The 17,888-nt window shown below is 36.4% G+C and overlaps 1 protein-coding gene across 1 annotated transcript in view; it reads left to right on the forward strand.

Annotated features, from left to right (window-relative positions):
• The window catches only part of LOC128234398 (nephrin-like), a 106,743-nt gene that overhangs the window by 59,679 nt on the left and 29,176 nt on the right, over positions 1-17,888 (forward strand). Inside the window, 5 exon segments of the mRNA XM_052948612.1 lie at positions 5,905-6,084; positions 6,520-6,849; positions 9,794-9,918; positions 11,539-11,707; positions 16,394-16,693. Coding sequence (XP_052804572.1) covers positions 5,905-6,084; positions 6,520-6,849; positions 9,794-9,918; positions 11,539-11,707; positions 16,394-16,693 — 1,104 coding nt within the window.

The raw sequence follows: 17,888 nt of genomic DNA on the forward strand, positions 1-17,888 counted from the left end.
AGTCTTGTATAAGGCTTTTGGGCTCATGTTTATTTCAAACGCTACTTGTGTAGAGCTTTTGGGCTCACGTTTATTTCAAAGAATGCTTGTGTATATGGCTTTTGGGCTCATGTTTATTTCAAACGCTACTTGTGTAGAGCTTTTGGGCTCACGTTTATTTCAAAGAATGCTTGTGTATATGGCTTTTGGGCTCATGTTTATTTCAAACACTGCATGTGTAGGGCTTTTGGGCTCATGCTTATTTTAAACACTGCCTGTGTAGGGCTTTCGGGCTCATGTTTTTTTTAAACACTGCATGTGTAGGGCTTTTGGGCTCATGCTTATTTTAAACACTGCTTGTGTAGGGCTTTTGGGCTCATGCTTATTTTAAACACTGCTTGTAAGGGCTTTTGGGCTCATACTTATTTTAAACACTGCTTGTGTAGGGGTTTTGGGCTCATGCTTATTTTAAACACTGCTTGTTAGGGCTTTTGGGCTCATGCTTATTTTAAACACTGCTTGTTAGGGCTTTTGGGCTCATGCTTATTTTAAACACTGCTTGTTAGGGCTTTTGGGCTCATGCTTATTTCAAACACTGCATGTGTAGGGCTTTTGGGCTCATGCTTGTTTTAAACACAGCTTGTGTAGGGCTTTTGGGCTCATGCTTATTTTAAACACTGCATGTGTAGGGCTTTTGGGCTCATGCTTATTTTAAACACTGCTTGTTAGGGCTTTTGGGCTCATGCTTATTTCAAACACTGCATGTGTAGGGCTTTTGGGCTCATGCTTGTTTTAAACACTGCTTGTGTAGGGCTTTTGGGCTCATGCTTATTTTAAACACTGCTTGTGTAGGGCTTTTGGGCTCATGTTTATTTCAAACAATGCTTGTGTAGGGCTTTTGGGCTCATACTTATTTTAAACACTGCTTGTGTAGGGCTTTTGGGCTCATGCTTATTTTAAACACTGCTTGTGTAGGGCTTTTGGGCTCATGCTTTTTTTCAAACACTGCATGTGTAGGGCTTTTGGGCTCATGCTTGTTTTAAACACAGCTTGTGTAGGGATTTTGGGCTCATGCTTATTTTAAACACTGCTTGTTAGGGCTTTTGGGCTCATGTTTATTTCAAACAATGCTTGTGTAGGGCTTTTGGGCTCACACTTAATATTTCAAAAATTGCTTGTGTAGCGCTTTAGGGCTCATGTTTATTTCAAACAATGATTGTGTAGGGCTCTTTTAAGGTTTCACAATGAAATCAGAAATATATACCAGTCTTTCAAACATAACATGTATTTCGACAAAAAAACTAGAAAAAGAATGGTCTGAAAAGCCTGCTGGGTGTAAGGAAATTTCTCGCATTGCCATTTAATTGTAGACACTAGGAAAATGGTTCCAAGAGAAATCTGCGGGTTCAAATTGTCACAGGCATGTCTTTATCTTATTTGGTGTGGGCAATAAAGTAGAATTAGTAGGCTTGCCTGATTTGGGGCTTGAATATAAAACAGGGGCATAGGCCGTCATTAACATGTAATAATGGGCTTGTTAGTTGTCTGAAAGAACAGCCACAAATAACAATCTCTCCAATGGCCTGTCCTCTTTCATTAGGATTCGGAGAGGGTTAAAAGGGCCATTATTTCTCGATTCCAGTTTCCATTGCTCGGGAGTGAGACACATTTTGTTTTAAATCTAAATGTTTCTTCATTCAATGTCACTTAGAACCGGTTTTGCTTTCAGCATTTCGATCAAAGCGGGCCATTATCGGTGTACTTTAGTGTTTGTCACCCCTCCGCCATTTAGTTTATCTTGGAAAATTTGTCTGAACCAGTATTGATTAGGTAAGGATGACTGGCTCTTCCCTCGTTTTCTTGAATCATAATCAAATTTTATTTACATGTAAATGTCAGCTTTTCATATAACGTCTTATTGAATTAGTCGGCATAGCGTTCATGCTTTGATTAAATTACTGGAAATATAAAATTGGAATAAAATTTGATACAAAAAATATTTCCGTTAATGATTGCAAAAGTTGGACAAGATGAAAAATATGTTGGCGATTAAGCCGAAAGAAAACAAGCAGAACTGAAACTGAGAATAAATCTTAATTAAGACAATGAGTCCCGAATCAGGATAATTGGCAAACTGCATTAGTAACTAACCCTTCTTTAGAGATAGCGCAGCTTCTTAATTGGAGTTAGCTGCAAAGCAATTACTGTAATTGGTTAGCTTTTGTGCAGATTGTGAACTGTAATTGTATTATTTATAATAGTCAGCATTTTCTGCATTGTTTTCAACACAAACTGTCCATTTCTATTAGGAAACTGTATGTTAGGAATAATACAAATTTGACACCACTATACTAGAATCAGAGATAAGCCTGTACTTAATGCACCAGTCAGTTGTAACCACAGTCCGGGGAAAAGTGGGGACTTTGCATTTCGGTCCTAATCTTGCACAATACAAAACTGTTATTGAATCTCTGGGTCAATCCAAGGGAGATAATTGAAAATCAACATTTCATCTTCATGCAATAGCAGCAGCCATACTGCCTCATGTGATAGCAGTCACTATTGCCTCATGTGAAAGCATGTGATACTGCTTCATATAGTAGAATCTCTTTACTGCTCCATGTCATAGCAGTCTTTTGCTTCTTTATGTGATAACTGTCTATTAATGGCTCATGCGATACCAGATTGTTTACAGTGCCTCATGTGTTAGCTGTCACTTTATTGCCTCATGCGATAAAATTAACTGTTTACATTGCCTGACATGCAATAGCATCATCTTTACTGCTTTATGTGATAGCATGCGCTTTACTTCTTCATGTGATAGTCTCATCTTTATTACTTCATGTGAAAGCATTACCTCTACTGTTTCATGTGATATCATCATCTTTAATGCTTCTTGTGATAGCAGTCTCTTTACTGCCTCATTAATTGCATTATCTTTACTGCTTCATGTGATAGTCATGTCTGTACACATTTTAATGATACCCGTGTCTTTATTATATTATGCGAGTTCAGCTTCTTTTCTGCTGCTTCTGTATCTGATTGCACCATCTTTACTGCTTCTTGTGATAGCAATGTCTGTTCTTTTACCTTATAGTTACTTAGTATTTACTGAACTGTTGCACATAAACTGCAAAGCTAACAAGAGCCTGTTGCCTGCCAGACAACCATTTCAGTCATCCTGTCAGTGCTAATCTCCTAGTGGTGATTTGTCAATGGATCATTCTCAGATATTTTCATGCTCTTGAAAACATTAATTGAACAGTTCCCTTGACACCTAATATTGTGGCAGATCAGTCATCGTGATGCGTCCTCAGAAATTTCTCTGGAGGCATGCAAGACTTTAATTAGTCTCATTCAGCTTCCTGTGTTTTCGCCTCAAGTATCGAAGAAGTTTTTTTGAAATAAAATTTTTATCAACATTTTTTTCAACTCCTCTTAATAGGGATGCCTCCTTTTTGTACTTTTTGAAATTGGAAAATGTGTGATATTGGATCAGATGATGTTATCAAGTTTTATGATGGCAGGTTTTCCGTGTAACGGGAAATGGCCAAGTCACTTTTTTCCTGTAAATTCCTGTAAAATGGTGGCTCGGTGCTGTACGGGCGGGAAGCACGGAAGCTAACTATGCAACTTGATTATCACATACTTTATTAGAATCCTGTGTTAAGATTCTTGATATTGACTGATAACATGATGCTGTTGACATTTCTCCTGCCTTTTTGATGATTTTTTTTGTTCTAATGTTTCTAAGATAGAAGCAAAAAAACCAAGTCACAATCAAGATTTTCTTTATTTTGAAGTTTATCTGGGACATTTTGATAAATGGAAAAGATTTGCTCTGAATTTAACTCCACTAAAATATTTTTTAGATTATGTCTTTTTTTCACACTTAAAGGGACTGGCTCATGATTTTGGATAAAAAAATATTTTTTTTCCTGGCAACTGAAAACATTTATTCTATCATTATCGGCTTTCAATAATTAACTCTATGGTATTGAAATCGCAGAAAAAATTACATTTACAGTATAAAAAAGATTTTGGTTTTGGTAAAGTGAAGAAAAAAATTAATAAACTGATGCCGAAACCATAAGGCCACCAGAACTTTAACCAAAGTGTTGGATATTTTGTCCTCTTAACAATACATTGATAACATCACATGATAATGTCTATCAACCAATCATGCAACAACAAAGTTAAGAGAACATTAGCCTTGTTAATGCTAATGAAAATTGTGGTCTTCAAAGATGATATTTGATCAAATATCAGCATTTGCTGAAGGATTCAGGTTTTGGTATCTGAGTTTTTAACCTTAAAAATGATTTGCTACACATTTTTAATGGCTCGATTGTTCAGAACTTTGTTAAGGTTAACAACGGGATTAACGACATCGTTGGTAACTTTTAAAGGTGAACTATTTGATGATGTGCTTATGTATTTAAAAAAGACAAGTACAGCTGAAACAGATGTTTCAAATCTTGTTAGGAATACTGTAGATCATAAATGTATCTGTGCAACTTACAGAGCAATATTGATTTGAATGTTAACAACGATGGCGTTAACAACGTTGTTAACTATAACAAAGTTCTGAACAATCGGCCCTTTATTTCATCGTACCAAAAAAGTGCATTTTATAAAAAAACATGAGTGAGTGCCTTTAAGATTTTCTGTATGTTGTTGGAAATCGCTTTCAAAATCTCAGCCTTATTTTGCTTGCAATTAGTGGATATGAAAGGCTTTTAGAAGGCACAATTATCTCAGCATTTATTTTGATTAAAATTGCTGTTACATGACATTTCTTGTTGACAACACTCTTCTAAAAATAAACCAAAATAATTTCTGTAATATAATGCAATTAAACAAGACACATTTTGGGACATGTCTTTAAATTCTTATTAAAATAATACAGAGCTTTTTCACATTCTTTAGCAGAGGCCTAATTATTCAGCTTTTTCCAAATTGAAAACAAGTATATTTTGTTTCCAATTTATATAATCAATTTCTTAAAAAAAATGTGTAAAAAAACCTCCATTTTTTTTATCACGGAATCGTTGCTTGTAATTAAGTTATAATTGTTAAAGCAACTCTTATGTCATTATGTTTCTAATCGTGTGTCAATCCTTCATTAATTTCAATACATGAGCTTTAAGCATTTACATGCAACACTGTGATTTTTTCCCAAATTTGAAATGTTTACATGTTAAATTTTCCCTAAATGAAAAGGCCAAGCCTCTTCCTGAATTCTACTGAAAATGCCCTGTTATCTAACACCTTTGCACCATGCAGTTACTGGTATATTGTACACTGAGCAAATGACATTGACAAGAGACACATAAGAGGTTTTTTTCACCACTTTTGCAGTCTTCCCGAAATTGGAAAAAAATTGCCTATCCACCGGAGAGGCACATTGGATGTTTTAGCTGGTCCGAAAAAATATTTGCCTGTCCGAACAAACATGTCATTAAATAGTCAACAAAAAGACAAAAAAAATAAATAATGTATATCAACTGGTTTTAATGCTTTCCTGATTTAATTTACAAAAAACAACAACATATAAACACTTCATGGACATGTCAGTTTAGTTAAAATAAACACTTAGTCTCACAAAAAATATTTCAACATTGCCGCCATTTAGGTGTTTCCCATTTTTTGGTTTTCCTGTAATTCCACCAACGGCCGCCATTTTGACACCGAAGCCGAAGTATATTGAGTGCTGACAATTTTGATGGTGCCTTGTTGAAAACCAAGAACCAATCAAAACAGTTGTAATAAAATAATTGATATTCAATGGGCTCAAGAGCAGCCTTACTCACAGTTATGGCAAATACTTAAGTTGTATTATGCAGTCCTAGATGCATGGAATGGCCAAAAAAAATTGAGTAAATTTTTTATGCAAATTATTAATGGTTAAATTTTTGATTTCAGGCTTTGAGCGAAACATTCCTGGATTTGATGGGCGGTATAGCGTAATAGGTGACGATCGGACCGAGTACAACCTTCAGATCACGAACACTGAACTCAGAGACGATGATGACTTCGAGTGCCAAGTTCAGCCCGCAGAAAACAACCCTCCGCTAAAAGCGAAGGCACACCTTACCATTCTAGGTAAATCACCGATGTAAATTTATGTTTTACAAACAAAAAGATAAGCATGTTAACTTAGTTTGCAGTGCAATCCCCATTGACCCAGATAGTAAGAACATTATTTAGTTACATTTATAAAGTTGTTATTCATCCTATTGTATTAGCTTAGATTTTTAACAATTATTTATTTAATATTTTCTTTCAGTTTATGACATTTCCTTTTTGCTGAATCTCGAAATGTTAGATTAATTTGAATCTTTATAATGTCAAATCGATGTTATTACATTTTCCCCACCTAGATTTTCAAAATTATAAATCAATAACATGTATAACCGATAATTATATACGATACCTCACATGGTTACTCATTTGTGTGTTTTATGCTGTTACGATGAACATCACCAATGCATTTAAGGTTGTTGTTGTTGTTGTTGCAGAATTTGTTGTGTTTTTCAGTACCACCGAATACGCCAGAAATAGTGAACCATACCAATGGCTCGACTGTCGAGGTTTTGTACACTAAGCCGACACTACAGCTTACATGTAGGTCAGCCATGGGACGTCCCGCAGCGAATATCAAGTGGTTCCGAAATGACGAGGAAATCACGGAGAATGTTGTGTACAGTGTGACCCCTGTCGATAACGATAAGCGGGAAAATGCCCAGAGTATACTGACCATTACTCCTAAATATCCGGACGACAACAATGTGAGGTTCACGTGTCAGGCGTACAACAATGCGCTTATAAATGGGCCGCTACGAACTTCAATTACACTTAGTGTTCAGTGTAAGTAAAAAGGAATATTAGTTAGTAAAGGTTAAAAGTTAAAATGTATGTATATATACCAAAATAATTTAGTAAGTGCATACAAATAACCCTTTAACCTAGTAAGAGATCAAGATAATATTTTGTCTATTAGTCTAGCCTTTGTTTAAATTCGACAATTCACTGGATTAAAATCCATAATGGCTGACTGCCGAATTACCAAAGAAAATGTATAGCAGATAATAAAAATACTGCAATCCTATTGGACAAAATATATTTTCGAACACTAAGTAATGATACAGCTAATAAATAGCTTTCAAAATGTTCATGCTTCTGAGGTATTATCTTCTTATAAAAAATGGCCCGAAAATTGTATTATTATTTATTAATGATTTTGCACTATTATTGTTTTCAATATTCAGACAATGTTAGCTTGCTTGATGTTTTTTTTAGTCTCACTTGCTCTGAACAAATACTGGTATTTAAATGCAAATGTTTTTATTAGGTATAACACTATTGATCAATTTTGAGTTTTGTGGTTGTCCAGTTCAAGATTTAAGGGACAAGAGTGGTCTAGCGATATAGGTGTCAGTCTCTCATCCATCCAAGAGGATGTGGGTTTGATTCCCACCAGGGTGAGAGTGGTCTAGTGTTATAGGTGCCAGCCTCTCAGCCAAGAGGTTGTGGGTTTTATTCCCACCAGGGTTACTTTTTCATTGCCTCTCAGAAAAGGACACAGTACTGGTTTCTGCCCAGGAAACAGACTCAAGATTGCTAAAATGAATTAGTTTTTACCAAAGAGTTTGAAGGATCTTAACTTAAATAAAAAAATGTGACATTAATTTACACTCAGATCCTATTTGATTCCACAATATCATATTTCTTGACTTTATATGAATATATTTCAACAAAATTAGGGTCTCTTCGGCGGTCAGCGAATATGTTTTGGAAATGACTTTTTTACCACACAAAGTCAAGCTAATATTATAATTTTAATCATAGCTTTCACTATGAATTTGTATTTTAAATTTGAAACCCTTCCGCTTGTCATAAGAGATAAAATTAATATGAAGCAATTTTTCAAGTTTAATCTCCATCACATAATAATGTCATAATTACTTTAAAAATGATAAAAAGTATTCACATTCTTTGTAGTTTTCAATGGAGATAGTCATTGGACCACCCCATGGTTTAACATGATCATTATAATATTTAACAATTGTCATAACTATGATGATACCGAGTGTTCGTATTACATTTATGAGTATGAATAACCACCAATTCTGTTATGTGATCAAATTTGCCGTATTAAACATTTATCATGTCAGTCATGACTGTGCGTTGGATGAAATATCATTACTGTGTATTTACAAAGATAAATGAGGCGTGCATGGGATAATTATAGGTATTTTCATTTTATTCAAGTAATAAAGTACATTTCCGGAGTGCTTTATTTGAAAATGACATTTCATCCCCATAAATCTTTGGTAATAGCTTTCGTCTTTTGTGGTACCATCAATATCTGGTTTAGTCAAATATTAGGAAAAAAAACATAATGATTGTCCGTCTTTCCAAAAGATGTCCATATTTCCATATTTCATCAACGAATATAATGTGTTGTAATGTCTGAGGACATTTGTATGAAGACGTCTCAATCATTGTCCTGAGTAAACAGCCATCACATTAGACCCGTTGCAATCTGCCAATAATGAATAGTTGTACATCGCGAGCCTGTGACAAGTTATTATTGTGCCCGATTCCTCAGAATCACATTCAATTCCTACATTGTATCAGCACTCGGCTTCACACTAGAACACCAAACTGTCATTGTATCGCAACAGCTAACAGGCCCTGTCCGGTGTAATGAAATTCCCTAATACGTGCGGCAATCAATAGACGTGCTCATGCCCTTGGCTCAGAGCAGATCCTAACAAACAAAACTGTCTGTTTCCTCATGCAGAGAAAATTGTCTTCAGCGTTATTTTTCTCGGGGAAGCCTCAATAAGGCCCGTATAAGTCATGATTACCCGTGGTCGTGATATTGCCAAGACGTATGCCAGATTTGGCGTAGTTTATGGCCGGTCCACCGTCTTTTGGTCTCTACCGTAATAATTGTTTCTAGGCTTTGTTCCTTGTTATGCGTCGTTGATTTATGCCTCAAAGGCCTATACTTTGTCCAGTCTTTATGTCTCTCCATGAAAATGATGAAAATTGATTACAGTTGCCAATAGACAAATGTGGAACATGTTCACCCATAAATTTAATGAGACTACTTTCAATATTGTCTGGAAAAATATAATAATAGTTCATTTATTAGCTTTATTCAATAACCATAAAATCATATGACGATAAAGACTGGAGTCCATCGTCAAACAAAAAGGCAACATTATTGAAAATTAAGTCTACTTAAAGATGCACTATTACTCCCAAATAAGATTTACTGTATTTAATACAATTGAAAACACACTAAAATTATTTACCGGGATGTCCCCAATGGTGTAAATTTTATGGAAAATAAGTTGAACAATTTTGTACCAATATGATTGGATCCTTTCAAATTCCACTCTTGGAGTCTGTTATAATGGGAAGCTGTTATTTCATGATACAAGATTAGCAAGACAGCATGATCTACCTTGACTGGCAGGAAACCTTAACTTGAATCACTAGATATTAGAATATTTACATATTTCTCTTAAGTCAGCATATTTCTTTCAAGTCAGCCAACGACAAAGTTTCCGTTATGTATTTACTTAAGGCGGCCAAGGACACAATTTTTGAAACGTGTACCTTGACCGAGGGATCAACCAATGGATATTGCTCAGTATAAGGATGTCACCTTGTGTTAATGTATTTCATAAGTGTCAGCCAACCACACAGTTTCCATAATGTGTACCTAAATGTTTAAAACTTCCAGGTTCAAATTGCTCACTCTTTTAGAAACCCACATTATGTCTCCATACTTCAGTTCCTCCCGGGGAGCCTGTCATTACTGGATACCAAATGGACGAGGCCGTGGCCGTCAACGACACAGTCGCCATGACGTGTAAATCAACCGGAGGGAACCCATTGGCACAGATCGCCTGGTTTAAGGTATGAGCCTTTCGATATAAAATATAAGGCCTAAAAAAAAATCCATTTGGTTTGAGTTACCCAACCCTACCTACAAAATAGGCGCCGACACTACTGTTCTTATACGGCCGTATTATGGGAACACCCATGGCGGGCGGGCGGCGGGCGGGCGGCTCCACAATGTTGTCCGCTCTCTAATTTGAAAATTTCTCATCCAATTTCCACCAAACTTCATGAAAGTGTTTGTTGGTGAAATATCTAGGTCAAGTTCGATAACCAGCCAAATCGCTTTAGGCACTCAAGAGTTATGGCCCCCTGAATTTGTCAAAATTGTCCATTTTAGCTTTGTCCGCTCTCTAACTTGATCATTTCTCATCCAATTTCCACCAAACGTCATGAAAGTGTTTGTTGGTGAAATATCTCGGTCAAGTTCAGTAACCAGCCAAATCGCTTTAGGCACTCCAGAGTTATGGGCCCCTGAATTTGTCAAAATTGTCCATTTTAGCTTTGTCCGCTCTCTAACTTGAACATTTCTCATCCAATTTCCACCAAACTTCATGAAAGTGTTTGTTGGTGAAATATCTAGTTATAGAGATAATATATAAGAACTTAAAAAAAAAGTTTACCTATTTTTCCTACCTTCTTGAATTGACCAGTTTTGCCTAATTTTTCATACTTTTTGGAATATACAGTACATATTTTTTGTCAACAAAAAAAATTCATGATTTGGTTACAGTTACATGACCTTTTCATAAATATTTAGGGTAGGCTTTTTATTTTATTTCATTTATTTATTTTATTAGGCTTTATATAGGAACATTATTTTCATCATTGGGAAATGGTGTTAAAGTAAGCTTCTGTATAAAGCGTTTAAGTATTTTAAGTATGTATCTAAACGCACTTAAAAAAAACTGAAGTAGAGTTCTACTTATTTACCGACTTTTGGGCGCAAAAACTTAAACTCCAATGATTTTGTAACGAAAACACCTACTTTATTTTTCCTTTTCTATGTAACACTGCTTAACAGTCTGAAAATGAATCCCTCCTGAATAGCATTCATATACAAATAGCATTGAACATTTTTTAGCTTGTAAAGAAGTGGAGATATTGTCATAGCCTTTGTTTTCTTGTTCTCGTCATGCAAGAATTTGAATCTTGGCCAAACTTCAAAAACTATTCCAAAAAAAATTTGGGCTATACTTGGTAAGCATGTTGCATTAGACATGATGAACACATGTAATGCAAGGGCGTTAACTCTGGCTCTAATGATAATTGTTGTGTTATGCCCTTTGTTGGACTGAAGAAAAAACGACACACAAGCCTTTGCGTTGGTATATATTTAATATGTGATGGAATCTTGCATATTGGCAAAAAGAAAACCCTCACAAAGTTTAAGCAATATTTAGCAAAAAGTTGGATAGTACTGCTGAGGAGAGTCTTAAATAACCATTTATGCTTACCTCTAAATTCTGTTTACGTGTACTTCAATAATGCTAGTTGCACTTTTTCTTGCTATTTTATACTTACTTTTATCAAATATCATGATAACATTGTGATAATCTGTCAACTGCTATTATTTATAATATTAGCAAAATACTTATTTAACCAATTTTAGCCTAAACTGTTACTTCTTCCCAACAGGACAACACTCAAGTTGACTTTAGCTATAAATCTGGCGTGGACTATGCGTACAACGAGCTCATCATTGTCGCCCAGAAATCTGACAATGATGCGGAGTACAGATGTGAGGCCTGGAACATTGTCAACGCCCAAACACCCTTCACCAGTTCTAGAAAATTGGCAGTGCACTGTGAGTAGAAGTTTTCTATAAGGAATTAAGCATAACAAGAAGAAAATGCTCAGTAACTTACCAAAACTTCCCTGTTAATGTTGATTTAACCCTAAATCCTTTTGAAAAGAGGAATTGGGGAAATGTCAAAATGGCCAGCTTCATGACTTTGGTCAGAAAACAGATCTGTTAAAAATAATAACATGATGTTCATGATAGTTACACTGATGGTCAAATGTTCATGATTGTTACTACCGATGGTCAAATGTTCATGATTGTTACTACCGATGGTCAAATGTTCATGATTGTTACACTGATGGTTAAATGTTCATGATTGTTACCCTGATGGTCAATTGTTCATGATTGTTACACTGATGGTCAATTGTTCATGATTGTTACACCGATGCTAAAATGTTCTTGATTGTTACACCGATGCTAAAATGTTCCATGATTTTTACACAGATGGTCAAATGTTCATGATTGTTACACCGATGGTCAAATGTTCATGATTGTTACACCGATGCTAAAATGTTCATGATTGTTTCACCGATGCTAAAATGTTCATGATTGTTCACCGATGGTCAAATGTTCATGATTGTTACACCGATAGTCAAATGTTCATGATTGTTACACCGATGGTCAAATGTTCATGATTGTTACACCGATTGTCAAATTTTCATGATTGTTACACTGATGGTCAAATGTTCATGATTGTTACACCGATGGTCAAATGTTCATGATTGTTACACTGATGGTCAAATGTTCATGATCGTTACACCGATGGTCAAATGTTCATGATCATTACACTGATGGTCAAATGTTCATGATTGTTACACCGATGCTAAAATGTTCATGATTGTTACACCGATGCTAAAATGTTCATGATTGTTACACCGATGCTAAAATGTTCATGATTGTTACACCGATGCTAAAATGTTCATGATTGTTAAATAACTTAATATTATTTGAAAATGAAAATATGTCAAATTGTGTCAATCACTGCTACCAAACTTTTTCTGGAGTTACAACCCTTTTCCATCCGAGATACACACTAAGCCTTAGAATAGCCATTGAACTTTGGTGTTCTTGATGGATAGACTTTTGTGGTGAGCTTGTTACAAGGAACAGCCGGGCTTTGTCACACTGATGGTGTTTTGTCGACATAGAGATGCACTCTGCTGTGGTTATATATGGTTTTGTATAAAATGAGATAAGTGTTGTGATTATACGAAGCCGAGCTGTAGACACATTAATGATACTCACAGTTAATTGTTTTTGGTTTTTCCATATAGCTTAGATCTTTAGGCTTCACTTAAAAGGAAAAAAATATGTATGTCTGAGTTTTAAATTTCCTATAAAAATGGAACTTTTGGTCTTGTCTTTCGCCAATAGTCATTAAAGTTTGAGTAATAATCTTACTCAGACATGAACTCTTTTCTGCTGAAGTTTTTTTCCCCTGGAAATGTCTGGTAATTGTTGTTTTAAATTACATTTACAAATCCAATATAATGTAACTTTGTGGGGGTTGTCAGTGGGCTCCGGCGGGCCAGACGACATAAACACGGAAATGTTGACAGGAATCACCACGAGCGGTTTCTTATATTGCGTCTGCTTCCATTTTCGTACAAGGTCTGAAAGCTGGGAAACATTACCCGTATGGTAAAAAAGAGAAGTAATTGGAAATTTCAGACCATTGTCTCCGCTAAGTTTATTTCTATTTTGTTTCGATTTCCAATTTGATTTGTGTATTTACTTTTGGACATAATCGGTCTATCCATGATCACTTAAATTGACAATGCTGTTGGTTCAATAAAACTACTTGTTTTTGGTCTACAAATTGTCAATCATTTTATGATGTTAATAAATATTTGCATTCTCTGTTTCGTTAATGAATTGATCAATTTTTTTCAGTTTTGCTAAAATTCCTAATAAAACTCCAAATTCAAAGGGAATTCCTTAAAAATCCCTTATTATGTCAATTCCTACTTTTTTCAGTTTTCTTCTCTAATTGCCTTAACAGTTTTGAAAATAAAACTTAACTATTCTCACTCACTATTTCATGTTTAATGTGTTTTTAACATAAAATATTAACTGAGACAATGGAACCCTGGTGTATGTCATGCCTGTACTTATAGTATGTGAGCTTATTTCTTGTTAAATTTGCAGAGGTAAGTCCATTATGATGTTTAGAACCACCATATTTAGCCCTTAATCCTAATTTTAGCCCTAAATTAGCCCTAAAATTATTTTTTTTATCCCTAAAATCAGCCCTTATTTCTTGCCAAAAAGTGCTGGACAGCCTGAAGGAAGTTAATTTTTATAAAAATACTGGTCTTTACTGACTAGAAATGAGAACTTAATATATAAACATGATTATACAAATAATTATTTGGAAATTTGGGATTTTTATCTGTAATCTCTTTATTTTAAGAATTTATTGTTTCTTTATAGTCTGTTTTGACAAATATAGTTGTTGAACAGTATGTCCATCGTTTTATTTACATCTGATTTAGAAACATGGAAAACAACTATGCATTCTCTTGTTTAACATGGTGCCCTTGCTAAAACACTAAGCAAAAGCATTATTTTCTCTCCAAATATGACCTTTTACCATTCCATCACCTAAATAATGGTAAACATTCACTTCCAGACAATCAGGATTACCGGGATTAGCTGGCATGCCCCACGGTGAATGTAAGATGAAGAAAAATGGCCTCACCTAATCCTTGTGGGTGCAAAATGGCCGTAATTGTCGTTAGCCAATGGCAATCAATGTACTCGTCAGATTATTTATATGCAGTGGGCTCTATTTGATGGTTGCAAAAATACCATACGTCAAAAACTGCTCTTTACCATAACTCCAAAAACAAAACTTTACTTTTATTTGCTTGCATTTAGTGTGAAACGTACGCATATTTGGAATAAGTCTGATTGAGGAAAAAAAAAAATGATTTGGTTAGAGTAACATCCTTTTCAAAAACAGGTAAATTTTAATTAGACTTTATGTTAAAATGTTGTCATCAATGGGGAATGGTGTTCAAGATTAGTAATCTTATGTAATAACACCTTAGGGTTTTTAACTACATATTACAACACACCCTTAATATTTATCTATTTTTTTAAATATTTTTTTTTACCAATTTACTATAAAACAGTAGGGTTGGGACTTATTATGTAGATAGGGTCAGGTAACCCGAACCAAAAGTTGTCTTTTTAGGCCCTACTCTGATATTTCTGGAGTTGTGTCCCTTTTTAATCAGCTGATAGAAACAAGTTCGATGAAGTAGTTGGTGCTGTCACTGCAGTGACTTTCAAACGTCAGTTTCAACATCTCTGATTTCATTTGTTTTATTTGTCACTGCCCCATCGTTATGAGCGTAACATAAAGGTACAATTTAATTGGACGATTGAAGTGAAACCAGTCTATTGATTCGGTGTATTGATACTTTGCGGAGGTTTAAGCCCACATCTTCAGAAGTTAGTTCCATGTAGAAACCAAATGGATGATGGGGGCAGTCAGATTATTTGATGTGGGAAGTTGTCCGACATGCAGTATTACGAGTTACACTTGATTTCGAATTCACTTGGTGGATTGAGGTTGACTCGAAGCCACAATTGTTCAATGATTTAAAAACTTGTAACCCGAAGTTCATTTGCAGACAGTTGTATTTTGAATTCATAAATGATACAGTAATATAAAAATCTGAACGAAAGATTGTTATATTTCCTGGCTCCATCGCAAGGGAAATCACAGACAAGCCTTTACTTTGAAGACGTTTCATTCATTTCATTGTCATTTATTTCTATATGGTCTGTCTACGGAACACAACAAGCAAATACAGTAATGGACGTTGATGATATGAGATGGTGAAATATTTGTATTGTCCTGTGACTGACTGATGGCAGGATTAGGGTTTATTTCTTGGGAAATCGGCACAGAGGTATGAAAAGAAAGTTTTTTTTTGGCACTGATCAATATGATTATCATCGTCTTGCCGTCTTGCTGACTCTCGTCTTGCCAACTTGCCGAAGTTATCAAACTGGATGCAAGTAATGATGGATCTTCTATGTGGATTATATTTCACAGTTTGAATTTGGTTTTAATGAGAATATCTTGATTGTTTAAAGAAAATAATAGTTATAGCTGAGTTGTTTTCAAGAAATAGGGTTTATTCAGTTCTCCCAGGCAAAATAAACCCGTAAATTTACATTTTTTGTGAAGACAACGCATTGAATTGCAGAAATTCAAAATCGTTTGAGAAAATTGTTTTATTATAGGTCACGCTGCATTTGTTACCACTGAAGCAATTAGCTGTGATATTATTACTTGATAATGAAATATTTATTTCATAATGTTCTTTATAAACTTCTTTGAGCACAAGTTTTAAAAATTGTAAATTTAAAATTTTTGTTCGAGTGCAAGATCTAAAATATTTCGTTCAAAATGATGGTAGCTTAAGAAAACCTTATTTACGCACTAAGAGGTACGAGTTAGTATTAGTAGCTAGTGTAATAGTATTGTGTTAAATGTGTAAAAAGAAGTTGCATTCAAATGTCCTATAGAAAACATGTTAAAATTTGCTTATGTTGTTATGGTATTAAGTTTTGTGGTTTATGTATGTTATTATTGGAACTTCCATACAAAATAGTGGTAACAGACTACAAGAAATTAAATATTTGTTATATCCTCAATTTTGTTCTCTTTAGTTCCACCTACGAAGGCGACGATAACAGGAACACGTGAAGCGAAGGCGGGAGAGATGTTGACCTTGACCTGCACAACCTCAAATAGCAACCCCGCTGCTGTGGTGACCTGGATACCCCAGGGAGTTGGCGGGTCTGATATACGGTCTCGTACGGAACCATCGCCTGACGGGGGATATGTAACGATCTCGGAGATTGACATTACACTTTCGTCGACACAGACAAATGCCATCTACACTTGTTCGGCTACAAATAATCAGATTGGTGTCACAGTGGCTGATACTGCACATGTTGGAGTTTTGTGTACGTGTTTCTTGAGTTACATAGCTACAATGCATAAGTAATTAAAATATTAAAATACACAAAGACACTAAACATTATGTCCCCTCCCCTGGGCTGTTTAGTCCCCTCCCCTGGGCTGTTATGTCCTCTCCCCTTGGCTCTTATGTCCCCAACCCTGGGCTCTTATATCTACTCCCTTGGACTCTTATATCCCCTCCCCTGGGCTCTTCTGTCCCCAACCCTGGGCTCTTATATCCACTCCCCTGGGCTCTTATGTCCCCTACCCTGGGCTCTTATATTCCCTCCCCTGGGCTGTTATGTCCCCTCCCCTGGGCTCTTATATCTACTTCCCTGGGCTCTTATATCCCCTCCCCTGGGCTGTTATGTCCGCTACCCTTGGCTCTTATGTCTACTCCCCTGGGCTCTTATATCCCCTCCCCTGGGCTGTTATGTCCCCTACACTTGGCTCTTATATCTACTCCCCAGGGCTCTTATATTCCCTCCCCTGGGCTTTTATGTCCCCTCCCCTGGGCTCTTATATCCCCTCCCCTGGGCTCTTATATCTACTCCCCTGGGCTCTTATATCCCCTCCCCTGGGCTCTTATGTCCCCTCCCCTGGGCTCTTATATCTACTTCCCTGGGCTCTTATATCCTCTCCCCTGGGCTGTTATGTCCGCTACCCTTGGCTCTTATGTCTACTCCCCTGGGCTCTTATATCCCCTCCCCTGGGCTGTTATGTCCCCTACCCTTGGCTCTTATATCTACTCCCCAGGGCTCTTATATTCCCTCCCCTGGGCTCTTATGTCCCCTCCCCTGGGTTCTTATATCCCCTCCCCTGGGCTCTTATATCTACTCCCCTGGGTTCTTATATCCCCTCCCCTGGGCTCTTATGTCCCCTCCCCAGGGCTCTTATATCACTTCCCCTGGGCTCTTATGTCCCCTCCCCTGGGTTATTATGTCCCCTCCCCTGGGCTCTTGTGTCCTCAACCCTGGGCTCTTATATTCCCTCCCCTGGGCTCTTATATCCCCTCCCCTGGGCTCTTATATCATCTCCCCTGGGCTCTTATGTCCCCTCCCCTGGGCTCTTATGTCCCCTACCCTGGGCTCTTATATTCCCTCCCCTGGGCTCTAATGTTCCCTCCCCTGGGCTATTAAGTTCCCTCCCCTGGGCTCTTATGTCCCCTCCCCTGGGCTCTTATGTCCCCTCCCCTGGGCT

Source organism: Mya arenaria, chromosome 5 (genome assembly GCF_026914265.1).
Source record: "Mya arenaria isolate MELC-2E11 chromosome 5, ASM2691426v1".
Classification (NCBI taxonomy): Eukaryota; Metazoa; Mollusca; class Bivalvia; order Myida; family Myidae; genus Mya; species Mya arenaria.